The sequence below is a fragment of the Xyrauchen texanus genome, chromosome 1 (genome assembly GCF_025860055.1).
Source record: "Xyrauchen texanus isolate HMW12.3.18 chromosome 1, RBS_HiC_50CHRs, whole genome shotgun sequence".
NCBI lineage: Eukaryota > Metazoa > Chordata > Actinopteri > Cypriniformes > Catostomidae > Xyrauchen > Xyrauchen texanus.
In genome coordinates, this window is record NC_068276.1 from 60,593,715 (window position 1) to 60,619,190 (window position 25,476).

Consider the following 25,476-nt stretch of genomic DNA (forward strand, 5'->3'; position numbering starts at 1 on the left):
CGTGTAGTCAATGGCGAAGCAGTAGAGGGCTTCTACACAAGACATTAATCGCTGTCTTGAAGGAAGATATTCTGAGGAATGGTGTTTGAACACCTGCTTTTATAGCAGACAGCTTCGTGCCTAAAAGTGTGGGGCTCAAACACCATAGCCAATATTAGAATATTGCCATTACTGTAGAGAGGTTTCAACTAGGTTGTGTGGAATGACATTTATATTCATTGGTATTAATGTAGGATACTGATATTTGACATTATTGACAAAATGCAAGAAAATCTTAGAAATCTTGGTGGATCTGAAAAAAGGCTTTACACTGGTGCCACTTCCCACTGGGCTGGTTTGAGAATTTCTTTAACTGATGATTTCCTGGGATTTTCACACACAACAGTCTCTAGAAATTACTCATTGTGAGGATCAACAGAGCTGAGATATGCTTCTAAAAATCTTAATTTGTGTTCTGCAGAATAAAGAAAGTCATACACATCTGGGATGGCATGAGGGTGACGAGTGTATCCTTATTTGGTTTTATACATTTAATAATTTACTTCAAAGCATCAGTTGCACTGAATAATATCTGACAACTTTATTTACATTTACATTTATGCATTTGGCAGATGCTTTTATCCAAAGCGACTTACAGTGCACTTATTACAGGGACAATCCCCCCGGAGCAACCTGGAGTTAAGTGCCTTGCTCAAGCACACAACGGTGGTGGCCGTAGGGATCGAACCAGCAACCTTCTGATTACCAGTTATGTGCTTTAACCCACTATACCACCACCAATTCCATTCATGAGCTGGTGGATCATGTGTTTCCTCTGACAGACAAACAGCAAAACTCTGCCTTCATCTATTCAGAATTCAGCTCTTTCTGCTTTTGTAGGGCGCCAATCGTTGGAGTCTGTCTGAAGGAGCTGCTGTGACAGTGATTGGCTGAGCTCATAAGGAGGCCCTGATCTTATTTGGTCACTTTATAATGTGTATAAAAGTGCATAATTATGTAGTTGATCTCTAGTTTCTAAAAATAAATGATTACTACATGTACTTTTAAAGCACATTTACACGTAAAGAGCAGCTGGAATAAAAATAAAAGCCTTACTGAAGCTTATGCTACACAGAGCAAATGTGTATTATATGTATCTCTCTCTCTCTCTCTCTCTCTCTCTCTCTGAGAGAGAGAGAGAGAGAGAGAGAGAGAGTGGTCCAAACATTAAGCAACACTAGTGGGGGGAAAAAAACACTTTTTTCTAAATAACAGTTTTAGTGAAAAGTTGAATTTGAAAATGTTGATTTCAAAGCTTCTTACTATTTGGTATGTCCCCATTTCACTTTAATGACACTGTGACAGTGTGTTTGTGTTTAAGATTTAAAAATGTGAATTCATAACTTTGGCTACACTAGGCATACATTCACCTTTGATTAAGTGTTCCTCTTCAGAGTCACATAACCACAAAGACAGGATTGTAGGATGAAAATCATTTTATTTTTTAAAGAAAGTGTATTGGCACATACAGTCCTGCAGAAGTTCTCACATTCTGATTCACTTTGTTGCAGTGTGTAACTTTGACCAGTTATAAATGCATCTTCTGCACAGAAGATATAACATTATGAAGAGAGTATTCAAATATAAAACTAGTTTCATGTCCCATTTTCCTTAATAAAAAACTATTGATTAAATACCCAGATTTGGGTTGTTTATATAATGTTACTATTTTTATAGATTGTTGGATTCAAAGAACAGCAGCTATTTTAATGTTAACAGAAATGCCTTCTGTGTACAGTCGTCTTGTGTACAAATGATTGTGCCATTGACAAAATACACAGTATGTCCTTTGCATAAAACGTCTTTCGTGAATGTGACATCTAAACACATGTTAAAAGTCATGAAGCATTATGTAATAAGGGAAAAGAGACTATTGTTGACAGATTAGCTTTCAGAATCAAGCGCATGAAACGTCAGACTGCTAAATTATTCTAAAGATGCTCTAAATGAGATCCTGGAGGAATCCATCTTGGGTTTGGATTTGGACTGCATGCGGTCTTCTAATTTGAGAGACTGCCTTTCCCTTTCTTAATGTATATATTTATAAAACATTATAGGATTTGTTTAGAAATGGATCTTCATTCTTTCCCGAAGCAATTTATTCTCGTGTCTCATATTTCATTTTCTTTACAGCCCCTTGAGCAGCTCATTTCTGGATATGACAGTGAGGTCAAAACGTCTGAGACCGCTAGTGAAAATGCTGCTCTTTTGCTTGTTTCAAAATGTATACAATCCTTTTCATTACAAATGATATTATTTATGAATTTGAGAATGCCAGTATTTGGTAAGTCCTTTTGCTTTAATAACAGCGTGCACAAAACCTGATGATCGTGTTATGCGTGATTTGACAAATATTCCAAAGAACATCTTTTGTGCACCGTAATCTTTACAAAGGAGTTAACATACTTTGATTCTTTACAGGCTTAAATTTGATTTTGCATCCCAGATTTTCAATGTGGACTCAGACTTTTGTCCCCCTCTGTAGTGGGTTATCGTTTGGCTACTGCCGGGTAAAGCAGCATGCCGCTGAATGAAGACAGAATTTCACTGGATGATGAAATTGCGAGTTTCCCTGCTGTCAGCACAAGCCCTGCCCTCTGACCCCGCTTTAAATGAAGTGCGAGACTTATAGAGGCGGAGCCTCCACAGACACACCCCTCGGTGGCTCCACCCCCCACTCCAGCTGTGTAAAGCTTCTGAATGTTTCGATTGGCTACGGAGAGAAAAGCCTCCACTCCCTCTCCCGTCTGAGCAGTTAGCACAGCACTGAGCAAGTACCGCCCATCCATGGGCACAGTGAACACACCTATAGAAAAAAAACAAGATTTACCCTATTTACTCAGTAAATACACATTACTAGTCTTACAGTGCAAAATTAATCAGGGCATGTTATTATAAGTTCTTTATACAAGTTTATCAACATGTAACAACTTGCTCCGGCTCCGAGTCGATGCAAGTCTATGGGGTTTTTCCACCAGGCGTTACATATTTCAAGCCTAAGGATAAGGGATCAGAAGAAACTCCTAACCCCAAGTATGAAAAATAATCATTCTGATGCATCTCAGAGAGTGAAGTGATAGAGCAACTGTGAATGTACCTGTTTGAGGATGGTAATGTCCTCCATCATTCAACAGAACTTTGTTGAATCGGATGATGCCAATTTGTCCAGGAAACGGCACCAACGTCAAACCGGACGAAAACGACACGTGTGTTATTAATCGTCCTTCTCCTGTATAAACACACACATACTCAATTTTCTCACTGTCATGTCATGCTAACACGCTCTTTGTAATATAAGGAAACTTCAGTTTTACCTGCGGCCATCTGAACCGCCTTTAATGGGATCTGTGCTGTAGATGAGAAAAACTCAAATTAATTAAGTAAATATTGTGTATAAACATGCATCTATTCATGACATATTTTGAAAGATGTTCATTATGGAGGACTGGGAGTGCCACTCTAAATACAAATAAATCTACTTATAATATTATTTAAATAATCTAGTCAGTGATAATTAAACAATTACTTTCAATTGATCAATGAAAAAAATAATAATATTATTTTACAAATGAACAAATTAAAAGACTTTTTTGGAGAATTGTTTATTAAATGAATGCTTCCAAATGTAGGTATATTTGATGAAATAATACATTAACCTCCTGAGACCCCGAGCGTGACCTCATTTTCCACTTCCCTTTATGATTTGTAACTAGTAGCATCTAATACAAATAAAATAAAAACGAAATCCTAAACATGTTGTGGGAGGGCGGGGCCGGCTCGTGATCCTACACACCCGGTCCCGTATGAGGCTAATTAAGCCTCCGTGAGAGATAAAGTTCGACTGCAGAGGATCGTGAGGGAGAGAGAGATCGTTTACGAACATGTCCGTCGTGTGTGTTTATGTGGTCTTTTAAGTTTATCATTAAACTATTATTTATATTGAAAAGCCGGTTCTCGCCTCCTCCTTTCCATTGATCCCTTTACACATGTATATCCACATATGTGGACAGAGGGACTACGTTCTGAATTTTTAAGTGATACCAATGAAATAGTTTATTGCAGTTTGTGTCCAGGAGTGTTGGTTATTCATGATTTGAGACGTTACAGACATTACGGCTGATTTTCTATAAAGCTGAATAAACAATTCTGATTCAAATTAATGGCCAGGATCATCCAATCACAGCCAACCATGTTAAAATACAATTTTGCAGTATAAAATTCTGAATCCAATCACTGGTTATCATCGTCCCATGTCTTCCAAACGGGTTGAGTGGCCCAAACATCATCTGCAGCCTGAAACTGAACTTTTGGTGGGATTTTAGGAGTGAACGCTCTTAACTGCAGAGAGAAATATAAGATGCGCACTTGCTCCCTTTTTAGGGAATGACGTAACCTCCAGTGTGCTGTCTGTCTTCACTGGTCCCAGAACAGTTCGAAATGCATCTTATTTTCATCCTAACTCCATTTAAAGCCTCTGAAAGCAACATTTTCAGCTTTTGGATGAAGCCATTTATTCTCAATATGAAATGCACCATAAATATAGGAATGCATTTATTAATGTTTATGAATAGAACCGTATCATACAGAGATAACAAAATAAAATATATATTTTTTTATATTGAAATGAAGCGAAATGACCCACAGATGTGTTCATGTTGAAAGTTACTCTAAATGACTAACATGTTTTTTCAGCTTTTGAGGGAATAAGGTCCCATTTTCCACATATGTGGACATCATGTTTATCAGCGTGCTGACGCGTGAAAAATGATTGGATGATTTAAAGTGGCAAATCAAACAAAACTAGAGGCACTACTCCTTTCAACCAAACATGTTTCAATCTAAAAAAACTTTCAGAGGCACTTTTATTGGCTTTGCGCCCGTAGGAGCACTTTACATAAACCGACGTCACGCTGTTGTGTCACGTGACACGGTGCGGCAGAAGTTTAACCCTTAAATGACAGTACAGATTCTTCAGTCACTTTAGATGCATTTAAATTATGCATTGTGTCTAGCGAAGCCAAAATGCAATGTCCACAGATGTGGATGCGGGGTCGCACGAAGTTAATAAATAAATTGCATTTTAAAAGTATTTACCTTTTCTTTATCTATATGCCAGTCGAGTACAAAATTGTAATTATACTTCTAACCACATGAAAACAACCAGTGAATATAGACTGAGACTGTAAGAAATGTTTGAATGTTTTTTTTTTTAATTGGCACTCTTAATCCTCCATTATTCAGCCACAATAAAGCGTTGAATACCAGACACAAAATCAGGACTGAGAGCAGCAGGTGGAACCAGAAGGTAGCCTGTCAACAACAATACAACATATACCTTGTGGTAGCCTGAATTTTCAAAACACATTTTTCAATACAAACTGTACCTGTGCAATACATCCGTATATCTAAACACACTTACCTGGTGATCCTGCATAGCCTGTGACAGGCGTCCGGCTCCCATCGGTCCCTTGAGGGGTCTGTGATGACAGTTTGGTTCCCGGAGGCCCCGCTTCTCCTGACATCATGATGGGCAGTGCTGGGACGGCCAGATCTCCCTCAGTGAGAACTGCCTCGGTACCTTCACGAACACCTGGAGAGAGGTAAAACGATTGTATAATAAATGAAGGCCTGACACTTTACAGATGTGACACTGCCACACCTCCACCTGGTTTAAAGAGAAACCCCAGTGTTGAGTACAACAGGGCAAAAAAATATCTCCAAAAGTATGTGGACACCCAAATGTGCTTGTTTAATTTTTAAAACCCTGGGCATTAATAGAGAGTCGTCCTCCTTAGCAGCTTTCCTCTAGATATTGGATAATAGAGGGTGTCCACATACTGTGTTTTTGGCCATGTAGTGAAGTATAGGTCTCTGCGGAACAATAATGGCTGTTACCAAATCTGTGGGCGTTTTCAAACCAAGATGGGCATTTTCAACCATCCAATGAAAGTAGGGAATCTAAGTGTAGTAGGCAAATTCTGTAAAGTGGTTGAAAACACCCATCCAGTTTGAAAACGCCCACTGATTGGAAAATGCCCATTTTATAAAAACCTTGACAAAAAGTTATCAAAACAATCTTAATTGCTCCAAAAACACTGCCAATAAATCCCAATGGACATTTTGGGTGTGGTCCATTTGAACTAATCAACCTATATCTTCTGAACGCAATGTCCATACTTAAAGAAACTTGGTAATTGTGGACACCAGGACATTCTGAGGGGGGCCTATAACTGAAAACCATTTTCACAAACACCTGGACTGAGGTAGAAGAATAATTACAGGTGGAGAAAGATAGACAGAAAGATTTAATGCCTGAGAGACAACAGGTGTGACACTGCAGACACATACAACTAAAATCCATCAATCTCAGCATGCACAGTCACATATAATTGTTTTAAACTGAGCTGGACCACCAAATCTCCAAAACGAGTTAGTATGATGTTAATGGTAGTGGGGCAATGTTGTGGTAAGTAGTTCTTTTCAGAGTGAGTTTATCCTGGAGTATGTGGGAATGCTTTTATACTTCTTAATAGGTTGTACTCCCTAAAAGACAACCCTGGTCAGGTTTAGGTTAGGTAACTATTTTTGTTGGTAAAGAAGAAATATTTAAATGTCCTAGCCAGATTTTGTCTGAACTGTGTGTAACTCACTATCATTTAGTGATATGCGTACCAATACGCTGATAACTACCAAAAATCAGCTTATTCAAAAAATTCAACAACACAAAGCATTTGAGGGCCTGGTTAGCTCAGCGAGTATTGACGCTGACTACCACCCCTGGAGGCGCGAGTTTGAATCCAGGGTGTGCTGAGTGACTCCAGTCAGGTCTCCTAAGCAACCAAATTGGCCCGGTTGCTAAGGAGGGTAGAGTCACATGGGGTAACCTCCTCGTGGTCGCTATAATGTGGTTCTCGCTCTTGGTGGGGCGTGTGGTGAGTTGGCCGTGGATGCCGCAGAGAATAGCGTGAAGCCTCCACATGTGCTATGTCTCCGCGGTAACGCGCTCAATATGCCACGTGATAAGTTGCGCGGATTGATGGTCTCAGACATGGTGGCAACTGAGATCCGTCCTCCGCCACCCGGATTGAATCACTATACCACCACGAGAACTTAGAGAGCTTTGGGAATTGGGCATGCCAAATTGGAGAGAAAACAAACAAACAAAAAACAACATAAAGCATTTGACTAAATATTTTGGTAATGGGCTAACCTCATTTTGGCTCATTAAAAATAATCGGTGTAAGAAAGTGCATGTAAACCAGCTCATTTACTTGATTTGTTATCACACTCTCAAGTTGGTCTGAATATCAGCATGGTTGTGAATATCTGCATGTCTCTGATATTGCACACCAAAACAAAATGGGAATGAAATATTAGACCACTGAATGCCACGATTGGCCGATGAGTGAATGCATTTATATTGTATTTAGTGGGAGCAGCTGTGTGACAGTAATGCACTATTCTTGTTTTGAGTCACTAGCTGTTCTTGACCTCTGACCTTTGACCTGTGAATGCACATCCTGCCTCACCGCTCACCGTCTCACACTTATGTATTTATACACATTTTATCTGGAGGTCTTATTTTGGGAGAGTGAGTCATTAGTTTATCTGTAGCACACTGATATGAGTTGTATTATTGTTAGGCATCCCATGATGTTTAGACACAGTAGCATTTCTTTCTCGAGCTTACTTCCTTCAATAAACAGATGCCCTCTTTTATTGCATTCCTTACGATAAACATTACACGTTAGGAATGTTTTGGGACTCTCCTGCTTGTCTGTGTGTGGCCGCTGTTCTCTTTCACTCTTGTTAAAGGGATAGTCCATAAAAATTGAATTTACTCACCCTCATGTCATTACAAACCTGTATAACAACCAGTACATTCTTCATAAATTCATACAAGTTTGGAAAAACATTTTGGGTGAGAAAATAGCCAAGATATGGTTTCAAGTAATATACTGACCTGCTTGCCATCAGGATTTATGTGCATACAGATGTTCAATAAATCGAATGACTGATGAGCTTACATGTTGTTGGTATTTGTTGCGACAATCTTAGCCACCATTCACATGCATTGAATTTGTGAACTCTCCCCCATACCCCCTGGAATCTATGCCCCTGTAAGTGCCCACTCTCTGTAAATGTATGGTTTATACCGGCACAGCTGGGCAGATATAGAAGCTTCGGTGGAGATAGAAAGGCTCGCAAACGAGTCTTGCGATTTGTTAGCACTGCACATTTTGATTATCACTCTTGTAAATGACCAAATTTTGTGTGTACAGAACATGATTCAGCACTCGGAAGAGAAGAGTGACAGCTGTATTTACCTGCAGTGTGAATGCAGGCATACAGTATTGCACCATTCACTTGATAACAGGAGCTAAATCAACTTAAACCACTGGAATTAATTGATAAAGCTATGTTGTCCCCAAATTAATAGGTATATTTAATATTTTGATGCTGATAAACAGTTAACAACTTCTCCAATTCAGTCTCAAAATGCATTGGATTTCTGTACAGAGTGAAAAGCATAATAAGCTGTTGGGTCTGTCCGTTGGAAGTTAAATCACTGAGCATGCCCAAAAGGTCCTGAAGTCTTATGTCATTTTATTTAAACCCCTTCACTGTGTATGTTGCAATAGTGTCTACTGCATTATTTTTAATGAATGCTGCTGGGTGGAACTTCAAGCTGACTAATGTGCCCAGAACATCTTATTGCTAACACAAAATTGGCAAATGAGAAGCAGATGTCCACCTGCACACACATAATGGTCCTGTAGAAGGCTAGTCATTGCTCAACTCTGGAGCCTGTCCAGTCATGACATGTGTGTACATAAATACACAGAAGGGAAATACTACTTCCCCTGGGAGGTACCTGCTCTTTTAAACACACATTCTTGTGCATTAAAGGAAATCCCTCTGTAAACGCCAACATTTAACAGTCATTTCTTTAAACACTTGCACAGCAGTGTTGGGGAAGCTACTTTGAACTAGCCTGCCATGCTACAATCTACTTATAATTTAAACAGTTCAACTACAATAAAGCCACCCTTTTGAAAACTTACTTAGCTACATGCTACAAACAAGTAGCTAACCACATTTTAATATATATATATTTTTTATATCAAAACAAAGCACAAAAGCAATAAAGGTTTTTGAATAATTTCATTTAGATAAGGACGAGAGCATTAAACTTGAACAGATTAATGTACACTAAATGGAACTGGAAGGAGAAAAGGCTCTTCTTTACCTTTACATGGAAAAACTGCACTGGTGAAATACAGTAATCTCAGTGGGAATCCTGATGGACTTCCAATTGGCCCCGTTGACAAATAGCATGTTGCTTGGTTTGGCAGTGACCTCTGTGTGGGCAGTGCTTCATACATAGCTACACTAAACAATCACACTAATCCACAAGGAAATTATTGTAGCGGTGAGTTTCATTGTAACTTCACTCTCTCAGGGTATAAAGTGCAGCATAAAAAATAGGCGGCTATGCAAGAAGTTTTTGCGGGCTTCACACTAGCTTAACACGGCTTCGTCATCTGCAAAATTTCACCACGCAGGATTAAATATGACTTAGCCTTAAAGCCTAGTTTATGCAGTGGAAGAAACCAAACTTTTTTCTTCAGAATGAACTAAAGCACACCAGGTGAGCAAAAGTGACGTCATTTTTAAATTAGTTTGTTGAGGGTTACGTCACAGAAGATTGTCAACTGCATATCAGTAGGTAAGGTAAGCCAATCATTAACACTCTTCAACTATCTGAGTTCTCCTAGGTCAAGAATTTCAGGAATGTGGGCAAACAGGAGAAAGGTTGCAATTTTGGACCCAAATGGAGATCCCCTATCACTCTTCATTATGTCACTAAAGCCCCTTGCTTTTCCAGTAAGACTGTCCATGTAAATAGTGGACCATGTGTTTGAATAGAAGTGTCTTTTGAATGACAAACACACACTGTAAAAATGAAAAGATACTCAAGGCACGATTTAGGGTTCCTCAGCTGCCACACCAGCGGAACACTCTGGGAGATCGTCCAGAGACCCTTTAATTTCTTAGAGAAACTTACTCTTAGTTCCTGCAAGAACTAAGTTCCTTTAGTTCCTTAAGAAATCTAAAGACTGTTAGCAATTCCTTCGGTAACCCCATCATAAGGAAAAGGATAAGGGAACATTTCTTGAGTACATACAGTAAATTAGATATTTGAGGCTCCTTTAAGGGTGTCTGGAGGATCTCAAGAGGGTTCTGCTGGTGTGGCCGCTGAGGAATCCCAAATGTTGCCTTGAGTATCTTTTTGATGTTGTTGTTTTGTTATCCACAGAAGAGCATTGATTACCTGTATATTGAGGTGTTCTTGCAATCCCATCCTGTCTCTCTTTTGAAGAGTGTGAAGAGTTCGCTTTAAACATGTTGATGTCCCTTGTATGTGTGTTTACTGTGCTGTTGAGTTGTCGGACACAAGTCCACAAGCCATTAACATGTTTATTGAGTCCATCTTTAATTCGCTTGAGACTGTCTGACATAGGTTCAAACCGGCCGCAAACACCTTCAATGCCGGCCATCCGTCCATCAAGCCCTTTGAGCAAGCCATTGATGGTGGTCACTTGCACTTGGTTTTGCCCACAAACCATCTCCAACTTTTCCACCCGTTGCAGCATACTCCCATTGTGACTATGAGGAGTTACTGACTGATTGATGTCTGGGAAAATGTTCTCCACAATCTTGATATTCTGTGCAAGAGATCCCACCTCATCCTGCAAGCTCTTTGTCCATTTCTGTAAGACTTCCAGGCGCTCGCCATGATCTAACAGTTCAGTCAGTATCTGTGAACTGCTGTTGTGATGTTGAACAGCATTGATCTTTTCTTCAAAAGCTATGTTTTGTTCCTCCACTTCCTTAATTCTCTCCCTTCTCAACTTCTCCTCAAGATAGAGCCAATGTACCTCTGCACTCTTTTCTGCAAGACTAACCCTTGCTTCCAAAACATGTCCTTGTGCTTCAATTTCTGCAAGCGTAGAATTCTGTAGCCTAATAGCATCAATCAGCAGATGCTGTGTGTCTCTTAGCTTCAGGACCTCAGTGTTGTCCAACCCTGAGGACGTTTCACTTGGAATGAGGAGACGCAAGTCTTGGATCTCCTTACGGATTTCAGCCTCTTTGGAGTCAAGGAGTTCTGTCAAGCTTAAGTAGGAAGTCTCTTGCTCCTCACACTGTTCCTGAACCGACAGTACCTTGTAGTCGCACGCATTCTTTAGGTCAGCTATTTTGATGTCCATACCTTCAAGAAGTTCCTTACGGAGAGCAGAGAGCCTTGCATCTACATATGTCTGGCATGTACACTCATTAGTTGAAGGTGTAGATGAAGGTTGCAGTTGGCCAGGACTGGTTGCCTCTGTTAGTCGATGCAGCTGTCCATCAATGTTCTGGATCATAATGTGCAAATCTTGGATGCTGTTGGTATTGGTACTGATTGTGTTGGAGAGCTGGGTGACCTGGTTCTGTAGCTCATTAGCCACAGGTGAGACACGGAGGTCAGATGGGAGCAGGATGGTCTCAATTCTACCAGTCTTGACATCCTGTGGCTGTCGCAGGTTCCCCAACATGTTAAAAATGATCTTGCTAGCTTCTTCCTGTAAATCCAAGCGCATGTTTGTGTTGGCTGATGTCATGGCAGCTTGCAGGTCGAGGACTGTTTGAGAAAGACGCTCCACTTCTTCTTCTAACATCTGAACTCGACGACTCTCACGATCTCCAGGAACTCCCCCTTCACTACTAATCTCACCTGTTTGCGTCAAAGGATGCCTTTGTCCGTTTTGCCCAGGATGTGACCATGGATGTGCCCCAGAGAAGACCTCTGGTCCTAAAACAACCAAAGTTAAACTTATTAATGCAGATCAAAAGAGTGTACACTTTTTACCAGGTTTACATGGTTATGACATGAGTGAAAAATAACTTTGTACTGACGAGGCTGGTAAGTGATTAAATCACACCAGTTTCAAACTAACACATATGCACTGTTCCAAATCCTAGTGAGCAACCTCCGGAGGTCACATTTTAAGGCATCATAAGCATGCACCCTACGTGAAGGCTGTTCCAAAAGGTAGGTAAATGAATTATGCTACCTCCAGAGATACCTTGTTTTGACCATATTTTAAAGCCTCAGACACAATCAACCTTGCATAATGGCGAAGACATTTCTTTATGTAAACTTTGCGTAAGGTTAAATTTTAAGTTTGACACAGGAATTTGCAGCATTAAATAATAGCAAGTTGCTTAGTTTGGCAATGACCTTTTCTATGAGTTTTACATGTGCTTGTCATCCACCCATCCCTTCTTTGTCTGTGACATTTTTACCTTGCAAGTGTGAATGTGACCAAGCCTTAAGGTAGTATCACATTTAACCTTCACCGACAAGGCAATCCCAGAATCCACTGTGGTGAAAAAATAAATCCAAGATGCTCGACAAACCGAGATCAATTTTGATTAGAAATATACTTATAATTAAATTAATAATGAAGAATATAGATTATTTTGATTAATAGAAACTGACTATTTACCAAAAATGTGCGTGTACTATGTATATTTATGCTTATTTGAGTAGCACATTGAGCAGTGTCTTTTGTGATTTGCCTAAGGATTTGTGAGGTGAGCAGTGTTGCTGCCCATATAGAGCATACCAAATCAGTCACTTACAATGTTTAATGTTGCTGCGATGCTGCCATAGAAGGAAGATGCCTATGCAACATGATCACTTAGGAAGTCAATATATTGCTACCGAATGTTCTGATACCCTGACATTGATCCCATTCTGTTGAGTTACTGACAAGCGGCATTTATCATAAGAAATTTTTGCATCAATTCAAATGTTTTTACTTATTCCTTTTGGTTGCTAATGACAGTATGTTTCAGAGTCACGGGTTCTAGTCCCATGGAAACCAGAAAGTAATCACGTGCACCTAATAATTAATGAGCGGTAATAGATGGGTAATAGAACACTACAGACCAGTGTCTTAAGTGAAAATGCTTGAAAGGGGAGTTTTCAATCAGATCTCTGCCTTACTCACAAAGAACAAGCTGCTGGATGACATTCAGTCAGGCTTCAAAAGTGGACACTCCACCAAGACTGCCCTGCTGTCTGTCACTGAGTCCCTGAGACAGGTGAGAGCTGGATCCAGATCATGCGTCCTGATTCTACTGGACCTTTCTGCAGCCTTTGACACAGACAACCATCAGATCCTACTCTCCACCCTCTCTACTCTGAGCATTATAGGATCTGTGCTTGACTGGTTTAATTCCTATCTCTCAGGTAGGTCCTTCAAGGTAGCCTGGAGAGGTGAGGTGCCAGCAACTTACTGGGGTACCTCAGGGCTCAGTGCTTGGGCCACATCTCTTCCGTATATACACAACATCACTAGGACCCATCATTCAGGCATATGGCTTCTCTTACCACTGCTTACCACTGCGATGACAAACAGCTCTACTTGTCTTTCCAGCCCAATGACACCACAGGGACCGCTCAAATCTCTGCCTGTTTGGCAGACATCTCGGCCAGGATGAATGAACACCACCACCTGCAACTTAACCCAGCCAAGACTGAGCTCCTTGTCTTTCCAGCCAACCCTGCTGATGAACACAACATCACCATGCAGCTGGGTTCAACTACAGTAATGCCTTCCAATACGATCAGAAATCTAGGGGTAACCATCGATAACAAACTCAACTTCACAGACCACACCTCAAAGACAGCACGAGCATGTATATTTATACTCTACAATATCAGGAACATATGACCCTTCCTCTCTGAACATACCACACAACTGCTCGTTCAGTCACTTCTCATAACTAGACTGGACTACTGTAATGCTCTTATTGCAGCACTCCCTGCATTTGCAATTAGACCCCTCAACATGATCCAGAATGCAGCACCATGTCTGGTCGTTAATGAATCAAAGAGCGCATGTTACACCACTCCTTGTCTCACTTCACTGGCTGCAGGTTGATGCACTTATTAAATTCAAGGCTCAGATGCGGTTATTCAGAACAGTCACTAGGTCTGCTCCAGCATACCTAAAATAATTTCTGCAGAGTTACATTCCCACCAGAATCCTGCGGTCTGCTAAGGAAGTACCAACACAAAGAGGCACCAAAACACTTTCCCAGACTTTCAGTTTCATCAAACCACATTGGTGAATGACCTTCCCAAATCCATCTGTGAAGCTGACTCACTTTCTGACTTCAAAACATTTTTAGAAATACATATTTTCCATGAGCACTTAACCAGTCATGTATATATGACTGCCAGTATATATATATATATATATACAGTGAGGAAAATAAGTATTTGAACACCCTGCTATTTTGCAAGTTCTCCCACTTGGAAATCATGGAGGGGTCTGAAATTGTCATCGTAGGTGCATGTCCACTGTGAGAGACATAATCTGAAAAAAAAAATCCAGAAATCACAATGTATGATTTTTTAACTATTTATTTGTATGATACAGCTGCAAATAAGTATTTGAACACCTGTCTATCAGCTAGAATTCTGACCCTCAAAGACCTGTTAGTCTGCCTTTAAAATGTCCACCTCCACTCCATTTATTATCCTAAATTAGATGCACCTATTTGAGGTTGTTAGCTGCATAAAGACACCTGTCCACCCCATACAATCAGTAAGAATCCAACTACTAACATGGCCAAGACCAAAGAGCTGTCCAAAGACACTAGAGACAAAATTGTACACCTCCACAAGGCTGGAAAGGGCTACGGGGAAATTGCCAAGCAGCTTTGTGAAAAAAGTTCCACTGTTGGAGCAATCATTAGAAAATGGAAGAAGCTAAACATGACTGTCAATCTCCCTCGGACTGGGGCTCCATGCAAGATCTCACCTCGTGGGGTCTCAATGATCCTAAGAAAGGTGAGAAATCAGCGCAGAACTACACGGGAGGAGCTGGTCAATGACCTAAAAAGAGCTGGGACCACCGTTTCCAAGGTTACTGTTGGTAATACACTAAGACGTCATGGTTTGAAATCATGCATGGCACGGAAGTTTCCCCTGCTTAAACCAGCACATGTCAAGGCCCGTCTTAAGTTTGCCAATGACCATTTGGATGATCCAGAGGAGTCATGGGAGAAAGTCATGTGGTCAGATGAGACCAAAATAGAACTTTTTGGTCATAATTCCACTAACCGTGTTTGGAGGAAGAAGAATGATGAGTACCATCCCAAGAACACCATCCCTACTGTGAAGCATGGGGGTGGTAGCATCATGCTTTGGGGGTGTTTTTCTGCACATGGGACAGGGCTGACTGCACTGTATTAAGGAGAGGATGACCGGGGCCATGTATTGCGAGATTTTGGGGAACAACCTCCTTCCCTCAGTTAGAGCATTGAAGATGGGTCAAGGCTGGGTCTTCCAACATGACAATGACCCGAAGCACACAGCCAGGACAACCAAGGAGTGGCTCTGTAAGAAGCATATCAAGGTTCTGGCGTGGCCTAGCCAGTCTCCAGACCTAAACCCAATAGAGAATCTTTGGAGGGAGCTCAAACTCCGTGTTTCTCAGCGACAGCCCAGAAACCTGACTGATCTAGAGAAGATCTGTGTGGAGGAGTGGGCCAAAATCCCTCCTGCAGTGTGTGCAAACCTGGTGAAAAACTACAGGAAACGTTTGACCTCTGTAATTGCAAACAAAGGTGACTGTACCAAATATTAACATTGATTTTCTCAGGTGTTCAACTACTTATTTGCAGCTGTATCATACCAATAAATATTTAAAAAATCATACATTGTGATTTCTGGATTTTCTTTTTAGATTATGTCTCTCACAGTGGACATGCACCTACGATGACAATTTCAGACCCCTCCATGATTTCTAAGTGGGAGAACTTGCAAAATAGCAGGGTGTTCAAATACTTATTTTCCTCACTGTATATATACATATATATATATATATATATATATATACACACATTCTTGTTGCACTTTAATCTGTCTTTAATACTACTATTCTGATGATAGTGAAACTTTGTAATACAGCACTTTTCGTACCACTCTCCATAAGATGAGTCGCTTATAATGTATTTCTCTTTTGTAAGTCGCTTTGGATCAAAGCGTCTGCCAAATGAATAAATGTAAATGTAATAAAATTAGCATTCCCGTTGCTAAAAAGACTCGCTTTACAACTTGCTTTTGGCACCACCCTGTGGAAATTTCACCTGGAAACTACAGCTCTCCCATGCCCATAATTTTAACAACACGTCCAGCACTGGGGGCAGTGGCTTGAATTTCGATAAACTGATTTCAGCTGAATAACTTTCAACCTACTGTCATCTACTTAGGCAGAAGTCAGCGAGTCAGATCACAAGGTTTTGGTACAGACGATGCTGTTTACGCTAGTTCTACTTTCTAAACATTGTGTAAAGTTTATATTTTTACTGTTTATTCCATTGCTATACAATCACCCTTTATACTTCCACACTGTAAGTACATAGATGAACATTTTGTGAACAAAAACACAGTAAACAAAATGATTATCCATCTTAAATTGTATTTAATCCAGAATATTCCTTTAAAAGAGCCTTACCCAGCACGCTCTGTTGATGTCTGTTAATGGATGGGAGATTTTGGTGTGGTTCTTCTAGAACATGAGGTTTGGGTGGAGCGTCTTTTAACTCTGTACAGTCATGACCTTGGTAGCCTGGACAACACCTCCATTCCAGCTCAGTCACTTGTTTGTAACTTACTTTGTACATGGGCTTCAGGTGCGTATGATACCTAGAATGACAATTGTGAATTATGATGATAAAAGCATCTTTAAAACTGAAACCAGAGTGTTCACATGGGCCACAATACATTAAATTTGAGAACAAATGCCTGAATTTCAGAAATAATAATTACTAAAGGATTTTAACTAAATAATTTAGTGAGGGCCAAAGGTGTAGATTTAGGTAGTGATGGTACTGACCAGAAAATCTGAAATGTCCTGACCAACATTTGGGCAATTTTACCACCCAGAAAATACAGTATATTTATACTATGTTTTCATTTTCAGTTTAATGACTATTAACTTATTTCTGTCCAGGTTACACTGCAGTTTGCTATTACTTGTGATGAACCCTATTAAATAAATCATGTGTAAAACAGTGGGTACTTTTCTTGCTATCTAGCAAGTAGTAATGCTTTACACACTTGACTAGCTAGTAAATACACAAGTAGTTTCTAACACCAACAACCGATTAGCTAGCAAGACTGACTAGCAAGCGCTAATGTCCAGTGCTAGTGCTAGTGCTAACACTATTTTCCCCTGACTGTGCTCTTTTATTCCTTCATGTTAACTGAAGGCAAATCTGAACAATGTTCCATTTTAGCTTGTTAGCTAGCAATCTAGCTAATGAACTCACTAACGATTAGAGGGGGAAAGTAATGTTGCTGCTGGAAGAGGTATTAGGGAGGCCAGCAGGGGGTGCTCACCCTGTGGTCTGTGTGGTTCCTAATACCCCAGTATAGTGATGGAGACACTATACTGTAAAAAGGCACCGTCTTTCAGATGAGATGTTAAACCGAGGTCCTGACTCTCTTTGGTCATTAAAAATCCCATGACACTTCTCGTAAAGAGTAGGGGTGTAACCCCGGTGTCCTGGCCAAATTCCCCCCAGTGGCCCTTCTCAATCATGGCCTCCTAATAATCCCCATCCATTAATTGGCTCTATATCTCAGTTCTCTCCACCAATAGCTGGTGTGTGGTTAGCGTACTGGCGCACTATGGCTGCCGTCGCATCATCCAGGTGGATGCTGCACACTGGTGGTGGTGGAGGAGAGTCCCCTGTTCACTGTCTAAAACTCTTTGAGTGTAGTGTCAGAAAAGCGCTATATAAATGTAACGTTCATTCATTCATTCATTCATTCATTCAAGTAGGAATATCCCACATCCAAGTTGAATGGAACGCATCATGACTCCATATTTCTTGCAGGCACGCCAAAATTCCTCTTACCCAATGCTAGAGTGAGCCGTTCTCTCTGACATCTGCATCTTGTGTGCATGAAAGTTGGGGTTGGGGGGCATGTCTGAACTAGCTGATACAATCATCAGCATAATAAAGAGCTTGACTGGCACAAAGTATTTTGAAAATACACAAATACCAAACTTAAATGTATTTAAATACAAATTAGATTTGATCTTTTTCAAACACTTTAAAATGCAAAGTGCAAAATAGTATTTGAAATACCGCCCTGAATCCCTGTATATGGCAAAAAAAAAAAAAATTCATTAAAAATAAAAACACATATTAACATTTAATATGGCGGGACAAAGAATTAATAAATGAGACGTGCTATATGTGGAAATAATGTTATTTTGCCTATATAACTCGCATTTTCTTAATACCAACATTTTGAAATCAATAAGTCCCTACCAACTTTCAAATGAAACCTACGCCCTTGCTGGGGGCAAGAAAATTATACAAAATTGTCATTTATGGGGCAAACCTTTACAGACATATAAGAGTCAAACTCTACTATTGCTAAGAGCACATTCTGAATGTGAGCTGATTGATTCAGAGGGAACGGAGTGACATCATTTGTTCAGAGGGGAGTTGAATGTTATTAATATGTTGTGCCTAATCACTCAGTCCACAAAAGGGATGCATTCCTCCTTTTTAACGGGCTGTGCAAACATAAACATTTCATGCAAAAACATTTGAAGAACTATTATGTACATAAGTTATCACGGTTTGCTTCCACAGTGACACACATCTGGAGTGCAGCTTTGAAAGCCGGGGGTGGGGGTGGGGGGGGGGGGGTGGGGGGGGTAACGTGCATGGCCATGTGTTCATTTAGTAGCTAGAATCCCAGCACCATTAAGGTAAAGCTCATCCATCACTGCTGCTGTATGTTTTATACATAGTATACAATGTACTGTACACTGTTCCAAACTCTTGAGTGCACATTACAAATCTCATTTAACTCTGGGAAGAAGAAAAATAATAATAAGATTCCACACTAGGTAACTATTTATAGAGCACTTTTAATTAAATAAGCAAATTCGTGACATTGATCATGTAAACTCCTTTGTGCAGTCCGTCTGATTTCTTTGCTTTCATTGAAACACACAAGATGCTCTTTGGAACATTAAAAAGTCACGCTGGATAACATGATCATCAGGTTTTGTTCATGTCAGCTAGAGTGCATGCTGTCATTAAAGCAACAAGGAATGTACCAAATATTTAGAAGTTCTGATATTCCATTTTTCACTTACCAATGCCAAATTGCGCAATATTTGTTTGCAGAAACAACAGATGCACAAACTGCAGCATTTCTAACAGATTCTCAAGGTTTCTGGCAAATGTACACAAGCTAAAACAGACTGTTTAGTGCAGCCCCTGGCACATCAGCGGTCATAAATCATTTGGATACTGATAACACAACGATGACCTGCCAGTGGATTGGGTCCAATTTAACTGCACTGGTTCATCTAATCTAATCTGATCTCTGGTCACTTCCTCCAATATAAATGCTGGAATCTGGATATTTGTGGGAAACATGGATCAGTTAAGACAAATGTGCAGATGTGAGCATGCTGGAGAGAGAGAGAGAGAGAGAGAGAGAGAGAGAGAGAGAGAGACAGAGAGAGAGACAGAGAGAGATAATACAATTATAGGTTGCTCATTGATTTTAATAGGCAAGCTTTTTGGCATAATGGTTGGCTTTGATTGCCAATTTTCAGCTACAGACGCCAACAATTTCTGTGAACATGTTAAACTGGCACCTCTCCAAGCACTGCGCGCTCTCGGGAAACACTTACATCACCCGCTGCGCGCAGTCCGGTTGATGCTGCGGACAGGGCGCGAGCTGCGGATCCACGACGCGTTCACTCGCCGCCAACACGGAGCACGTCACGTTCTTATGGACAACGAAAGCGCACCAGTTTCTGCAACACATAAAAGAAGAAAAGTGATTAACAATAAAGACAGGAAAATTAAGAAACACAATAGGAAAAAAAAAAAAATACACTTAGGCCTAAGATGACTGAACGGACGAAAGATCATAAATAAATAAAACATAAATATTATTGCTATATTAATAATATGTAATAATAATATTAGGACTAATAATAATAATAATGATATATATATTTACACAGTTTGTATGGCTTATATTAAAACAAAAGCTGACAATAAAAATAAATCTTAATAATAATAATAATAATAATAATAATAATAATAGACCAAATAATAATAATAATAATAATAATAATTGGTAGTAAAAATAATAATAATAGACCTAATAATAAATAAATTAATTAAATCTACACAGTTTGTTTGGCTTATACTGAAAAAACAGCTGAAAATAAATACAATCTTAATAATAATAATAATAATAATAATAATAGGTAATAATAATAATAATAGACCTAATAATAAATAAATAAATTAAATCTACACAGTTTGTTTGGCTTATACTGTAAAAACAGCTGAAAATAAATAATAATAATAATAATAATAATAGGTAGTAAAAATAAAAATAATAGACCTAATAATAAATAAATAAATAAAATCTACACAGTTTGTTTGGCTTATACTGAAAAAACAGCAGAAAATAAATAAAATCTTAATAATAATAATAATAATAATAATAATAATAATAATAATAATAGGTAATAATAATAATAATAGACCTAATAATAAATAAATAAATTAAATCTACAGTTTGTTTGGCTTATACTGTAAAAACAGCTGAAAATAAATAATAATAATAATAATAATAATAATAATAATAATAATAGGTAATAATAATAATAATAGATCTAATAATAAATAAATAAATTAAATCTACAGTTTGTTTGGCTTATACTGTAAAAACAGCTGAAAATAAATAATAATAATAATAATAGGTAATAATAATAATAATAATAATAATAGACCTACTAATAAATAAATAAATAAAATCTACACAGTTTGTTTGGCTTATACTGAAAAAACAGCAGAAAATAAATACAACCTTAATAATAATAATAATAATAATAATAATAATAATAATAATAATAATAATAGACCTAATAATAAATAAATAAATTAAATCTGCACAGTTTGTTTGGCTTATAGTGTAAAAACAGCTGAAAATAAATAATAATAATAATAATAATAATAATAATAATAAATAAATAAATAAAATCTACACAGTTTGTTTGGCTTATACTGAAAAAACAGCTGAAAATAAATACAACCTTAATAATAATAATAATAATAATAATAATAGACCTAATAATAAAGAAATAAATTAAATCTGCACAGTTTGTTTGGCTTATAGTTTAAAAACAGCTGAAAATAAAATAATAATAATAATAATAATAATAATAATAATAATAATAATAAAGAAATAAATTTAATCTACACAGTTTGTTTGGCTTATACTGAAAAAAACAGATGAAAATAAATACAACCTTAATAATAATAATAATAATAATAATAATAGACCTAATAATAAATAAATTAAATCTGCACAGTTTGTTTGGCTTATACTGTAAAAACAGCTGAAAATAAATAATAATAATAATAATAATAATAATAATAATAATAATAATAATAATAATAGGTAATAATAATAATAATAGACCTAATAATAAATAAATAAATAAATAAAATCTACACAGTTTGTTTGGCTTATACTGAAAAAGCAGCTGAAAATAAATAAAATCTTAATAATAATAATAATAATAATAATAATAATAGGTAATAATAATAATAATAGACCTAATAATAAATTAATTAATTAAATCTACAGTTTGTTTGGCTTATACTGTAAAAACAGCTGAAAATAAATAATAATAATAATAATAGGTAATAATAATAATAATAATAATAATAATAATAGACCTACTAATAAATAAATAAATAAAATCTACACAGTTTGTTTGGCTTATACTGAAAAAACAGCAGAAAATAAATACAACCTTAATAATAATAATAATAATAATAATAATAGGTAATAATAATAATAATAATAATAGACCTAATAATAAATAAATAAATTCAATCTGCACAGTTTGTTTGGCTTATACTGTAAAAACAGCTGAAAATAAATAATAATAATAATAATAATAATAATAATAATAATAATAATAGACCTAATAATAAATAAATAAATTCAATCTGCACAGTTTGTTTGGCTTATAGTGTAAAAACAGCTGAAAATAAATAAGAATAATAATAATAATAATAATAATAATAATAATAATAATAATAATAATAATAATAATAAACAAATAAAATCTACACAGTTTGTTTGGCTTATACTGAAAAAACAGCTGTAAATAAATAAAATAATAATAATAATAATAATAATAATAATAATAATAATAATAATAATAATAATAATAGACCTAATAATAAAGAAATAAATTAAATCTGCACAGTTTGTTTGGCTTATAGTGTAAAAACAGCTGAAAATAAATAAATAATAATAATAATAATAATAAAGAAATAAATTTAATCTACACAGTTTGTTTGGCTTATACTGAAAAAAACAGATGAAAATAAATACAACCTTAATAATAATAATAATAATAATAATAATAGACCTAATAATAAATAAATAAATTAAATCTGCACAGTTTGTTTGGCTTATACTGTAAAAACAGCTGAAAATAAATAATAATAATAATAATAATAATAATAATAATAATAATAATAATAGACCTAATAATAAATAAATAAATAAAATCTACACAGTTTGTTTGGCTTATACTGAAAAAACAGCTGAAAATAAATAAAATCTTAATAATAATAATAATAATAATAATAGGTAATAATAATAATAATAATAATAATAATAATAGACCTAATAATAAAGAAATAAATTTAATCTACACAGTTTGTTTGGCTTATACTGAAAAAACAGCTGAAAATAAATACAACCTTAATAATAATAATAATAATAATAATAATAGGCAATAATAATAATAGACCTAATAATAAAGAAATAAATTTAATCTACACAGTTTGTTTGGCTTATACTGTAAAACAGCTGAAAATAAATAAAGATAAATATTATTGCTAAATAATAAGAAGAACATATTTTATAACGTATTTAATATTTATGATCGTATTTATTAACGTTTTACAACATCAACTTAGACAAATAATCACAGGACAAAATACACAAACAGCAACAAACAGCGAAGGATTAAAAAAAAAGTAAAAAAAAAAAACAATAGGATGCATGACATGGGGCAAATACAAGAACAGCTATTAGAGGTGGTATTAAGAAAAATGATGAGATTTAAATATTATCACGAATAAAACGAAACGTTGAAGGATCTACCACTCATGAGCAAACTAAAGATAAAGGAATTAAGTTTCAGAAGTTACTGAATAATTTTAAAAAGATAATTTTGTATTGAGTGAATTGACAGGCAACCAGGTTCAAATGAACATTAAATAATATACTGTCTCCTAAGTGTAGGCTATGTCATTTTAAGCTGTATGCATCAGTTTGGGGTCCAAACATCCTCAAATTCACCAAAATATATTGCTTTTCCACTGCAAGCTTAATGAGAGAAGACTAGGCTACTTACTTGCTCCTTTGTCGTGAAACCGAGCTGGAATAGGGGTTGCCCTGGAACAGGCTGAACCTCGACGGGCTTCCATACGCCAATGGAGAGGTAATGAGACTAATAATTCCAGCACATAAGTGCACGTAACCTCCGAGCACGAACTTCATTTTAAATCATCCAACAGTCAACAAGAATTTAGGATAAGCTCAGAGGAAACCAAATGTTTCTTGAAGAATATCGTGACGGAGTGCTGTACATTAAGAGACTGGCATGCGTTTGTTCGCGCTCCCGCCCCGCAGAGAGCGCGCGCAACTTTCTACTGGCCGCTCGTGCGCGCTCGTTATTGCGGGATATTTTGAGGTCTCCCAGTAAACTTCACTTGGCGTGCCTCATGGGTAGACTGAGGTAACTTTCTGCTCTGTACGTGGTTTAGTTTTAAACATACTTCCCTCCTTAAAAAAAAGTATTTTTAAAAACCCTGATTGCTTATTTTCAACAAATCCAAATTTATTTTCTTAAATGGTTTTAATAATAAAACTCAAAACTCTTTTACAACAAAAAGTTCCCAAAGGGACTAGCCTTAACTATATGGAAAAAATTACAAAAAGGAATAATAATAATAAAAAATCGTTAAGTATTTCACAGCGCAATATGCACATTATTCAGAGGATAGCACCATATTCCTTTATTGCCGGGAATGAAAACGAGGCTGTGATCGACAGTCTATTCATGCACCAACTCTATAAAGCTCCTTGATCACATCTCATTTTCACAATCTGTGTTTTTTGTACACAGAAGTATTTATTTGGCTGAACTTGATTAAATCATGGACAGTGGTTCCACATGTTTGAAATGAGTTTTGATTAAAATGGTCATGTCAGTTCAACTTAAATACTTCAAGTAGAAGGAACTAACTGAATCAAGTAACCCCAACAAAATACAACATGCCAGAATAACTCAAATGAAACTCTTTTAGTGATATGATAGCTGACAGGACATGTTAGTATGCTCAACACATGCTGGTGGGAAGCACTACTAAGTGCAACTTGGTCACTACGACGAGGTTATTACAGCAATCGCACAATGGATAAAGCAATATGAAGAACACTCAGATGTATCGGTCCTCAAACTCAAGCTCTACTCTTTACCATGATGATAAACCCCAAAACGAATAATCTTGCACTAAGACAAATAAAATAACGCTTAATTTTAACATTTAATCTCCCTGAAATCTTGTGCCTGGTTTTAGTTAACCAAACCAAAAATATTCATATTGTCTCAACACACATAATTTAAGTAAAGCCGACAAGATTTTTTTTAGTTGAATCAACTCAGTTAATTTAAGTTCCCTTGGTTCCATGTATTTTTGCATAATATGAACATGGGAGGATTGAGTAAAACTGATATTCTGATATCATTAGGAGAACAACCAATTTAAACAACGGTACAATCCACTGAACAGACTGTACTTCTGTTTTCATTCCCATCAAAAAATGTATATGCCATTAAAAAGGTCTAAATCATTTAAAGGTGCAATATGTAAAAAAACAAACATTTTCTTTCTTATTTTTCTCTCTAATTTGGAATGCACAATTCCCAGTGCACTCTATGTCCTCGTGGTGGTGTAGTGACGCCTCAATCCGGGTGGCGGAGGACGAATCTCAGTTGCCTCTGGTTGAGGACACGCAACAGGAACGAGGAAACTGACAATGGTAAGCGACGAGCCTTACACTGTAATTTAATCAGCTAATTTATACGTTTGCAATGTTTTTATTGTTTGCAAATTATAAACCAGCTCTTGTGGGTTTTTTATAACTCTGTCAATGTTCGCTAGATGTATTACTGGCTTCCATTGCTCCAGCGCGCTGTATTTACCCGCTAACTTGTT

General features: G+C 37.0%; 1 protein-coding gene across 2 annotated transcripts; it reads right to left on the bottom strand.

Annotated features, from left to right (window-relative positions):
* Positions 1–1,441: 1,441 nt before the first annotated feature.
* Positions 1,442–23,937, bottom strand: LOC127646623 (EMILIN-2-like). Of its 2 annotated transcripts, XM_052130387.1 has the most exons (9): positions 23,610–23,936; positions 19,839–19,964; positions 16,623–16,813; positions 10,376–11,899; positions 5,459–5,629; positions 5,302–5,349; positions 3,354–3,389; positions 3,137–3,268; positions 1,442–2,845 (listed from the first exon to the last, which is right to left on the bottom strand). In XM_052130387.1, exons 1-9 carry the CDS (start codon positions 23,753–23,755, stop codon positions 2,529–2,531), a joined length of 2,691 nt encoding a protein of 896 aa, XP_051986347.1. In that variant the 5' UTR covers positions 23,756–23,936; the 3' UTR covers positions 1,442–2,528. The 2 variants fall into 2 exon arrangements, with proteins under 2 accessions (XP_051986347.1, XP_051986354.1); XM_052130394.1 differs by lacking the exon at positions 5,302–5,349 and having other exon boundaries at positions 23,610–23,937.
* Between the last annotated feature and the right edge of the window lie 1,539 nt (positions 23,938–25,476).

Coding starts and splice junctions, on each gene's coding strand:
- LOC127646623 (XM_052130387.1), bottom strand. CDS start 23,755: ATGAAGTTCGTGCTCGGAGGTTACGTGCACTTATGTGCTGGAATTATT. Junction 16,814..19,838: donor GACTGCGCGCAGCGGGTGAT/GTAAGTGTTTCC, acceptor TTGTCATTCTAG/GTATCATACGCACCTGAAGC. Junction 2,846..3,136: donor ACATTACCATCCTCAAACAG/GTACATTCACAG, acceptor TTTTTTCTATAG/GTGTGTTCACTGTGCCCATG.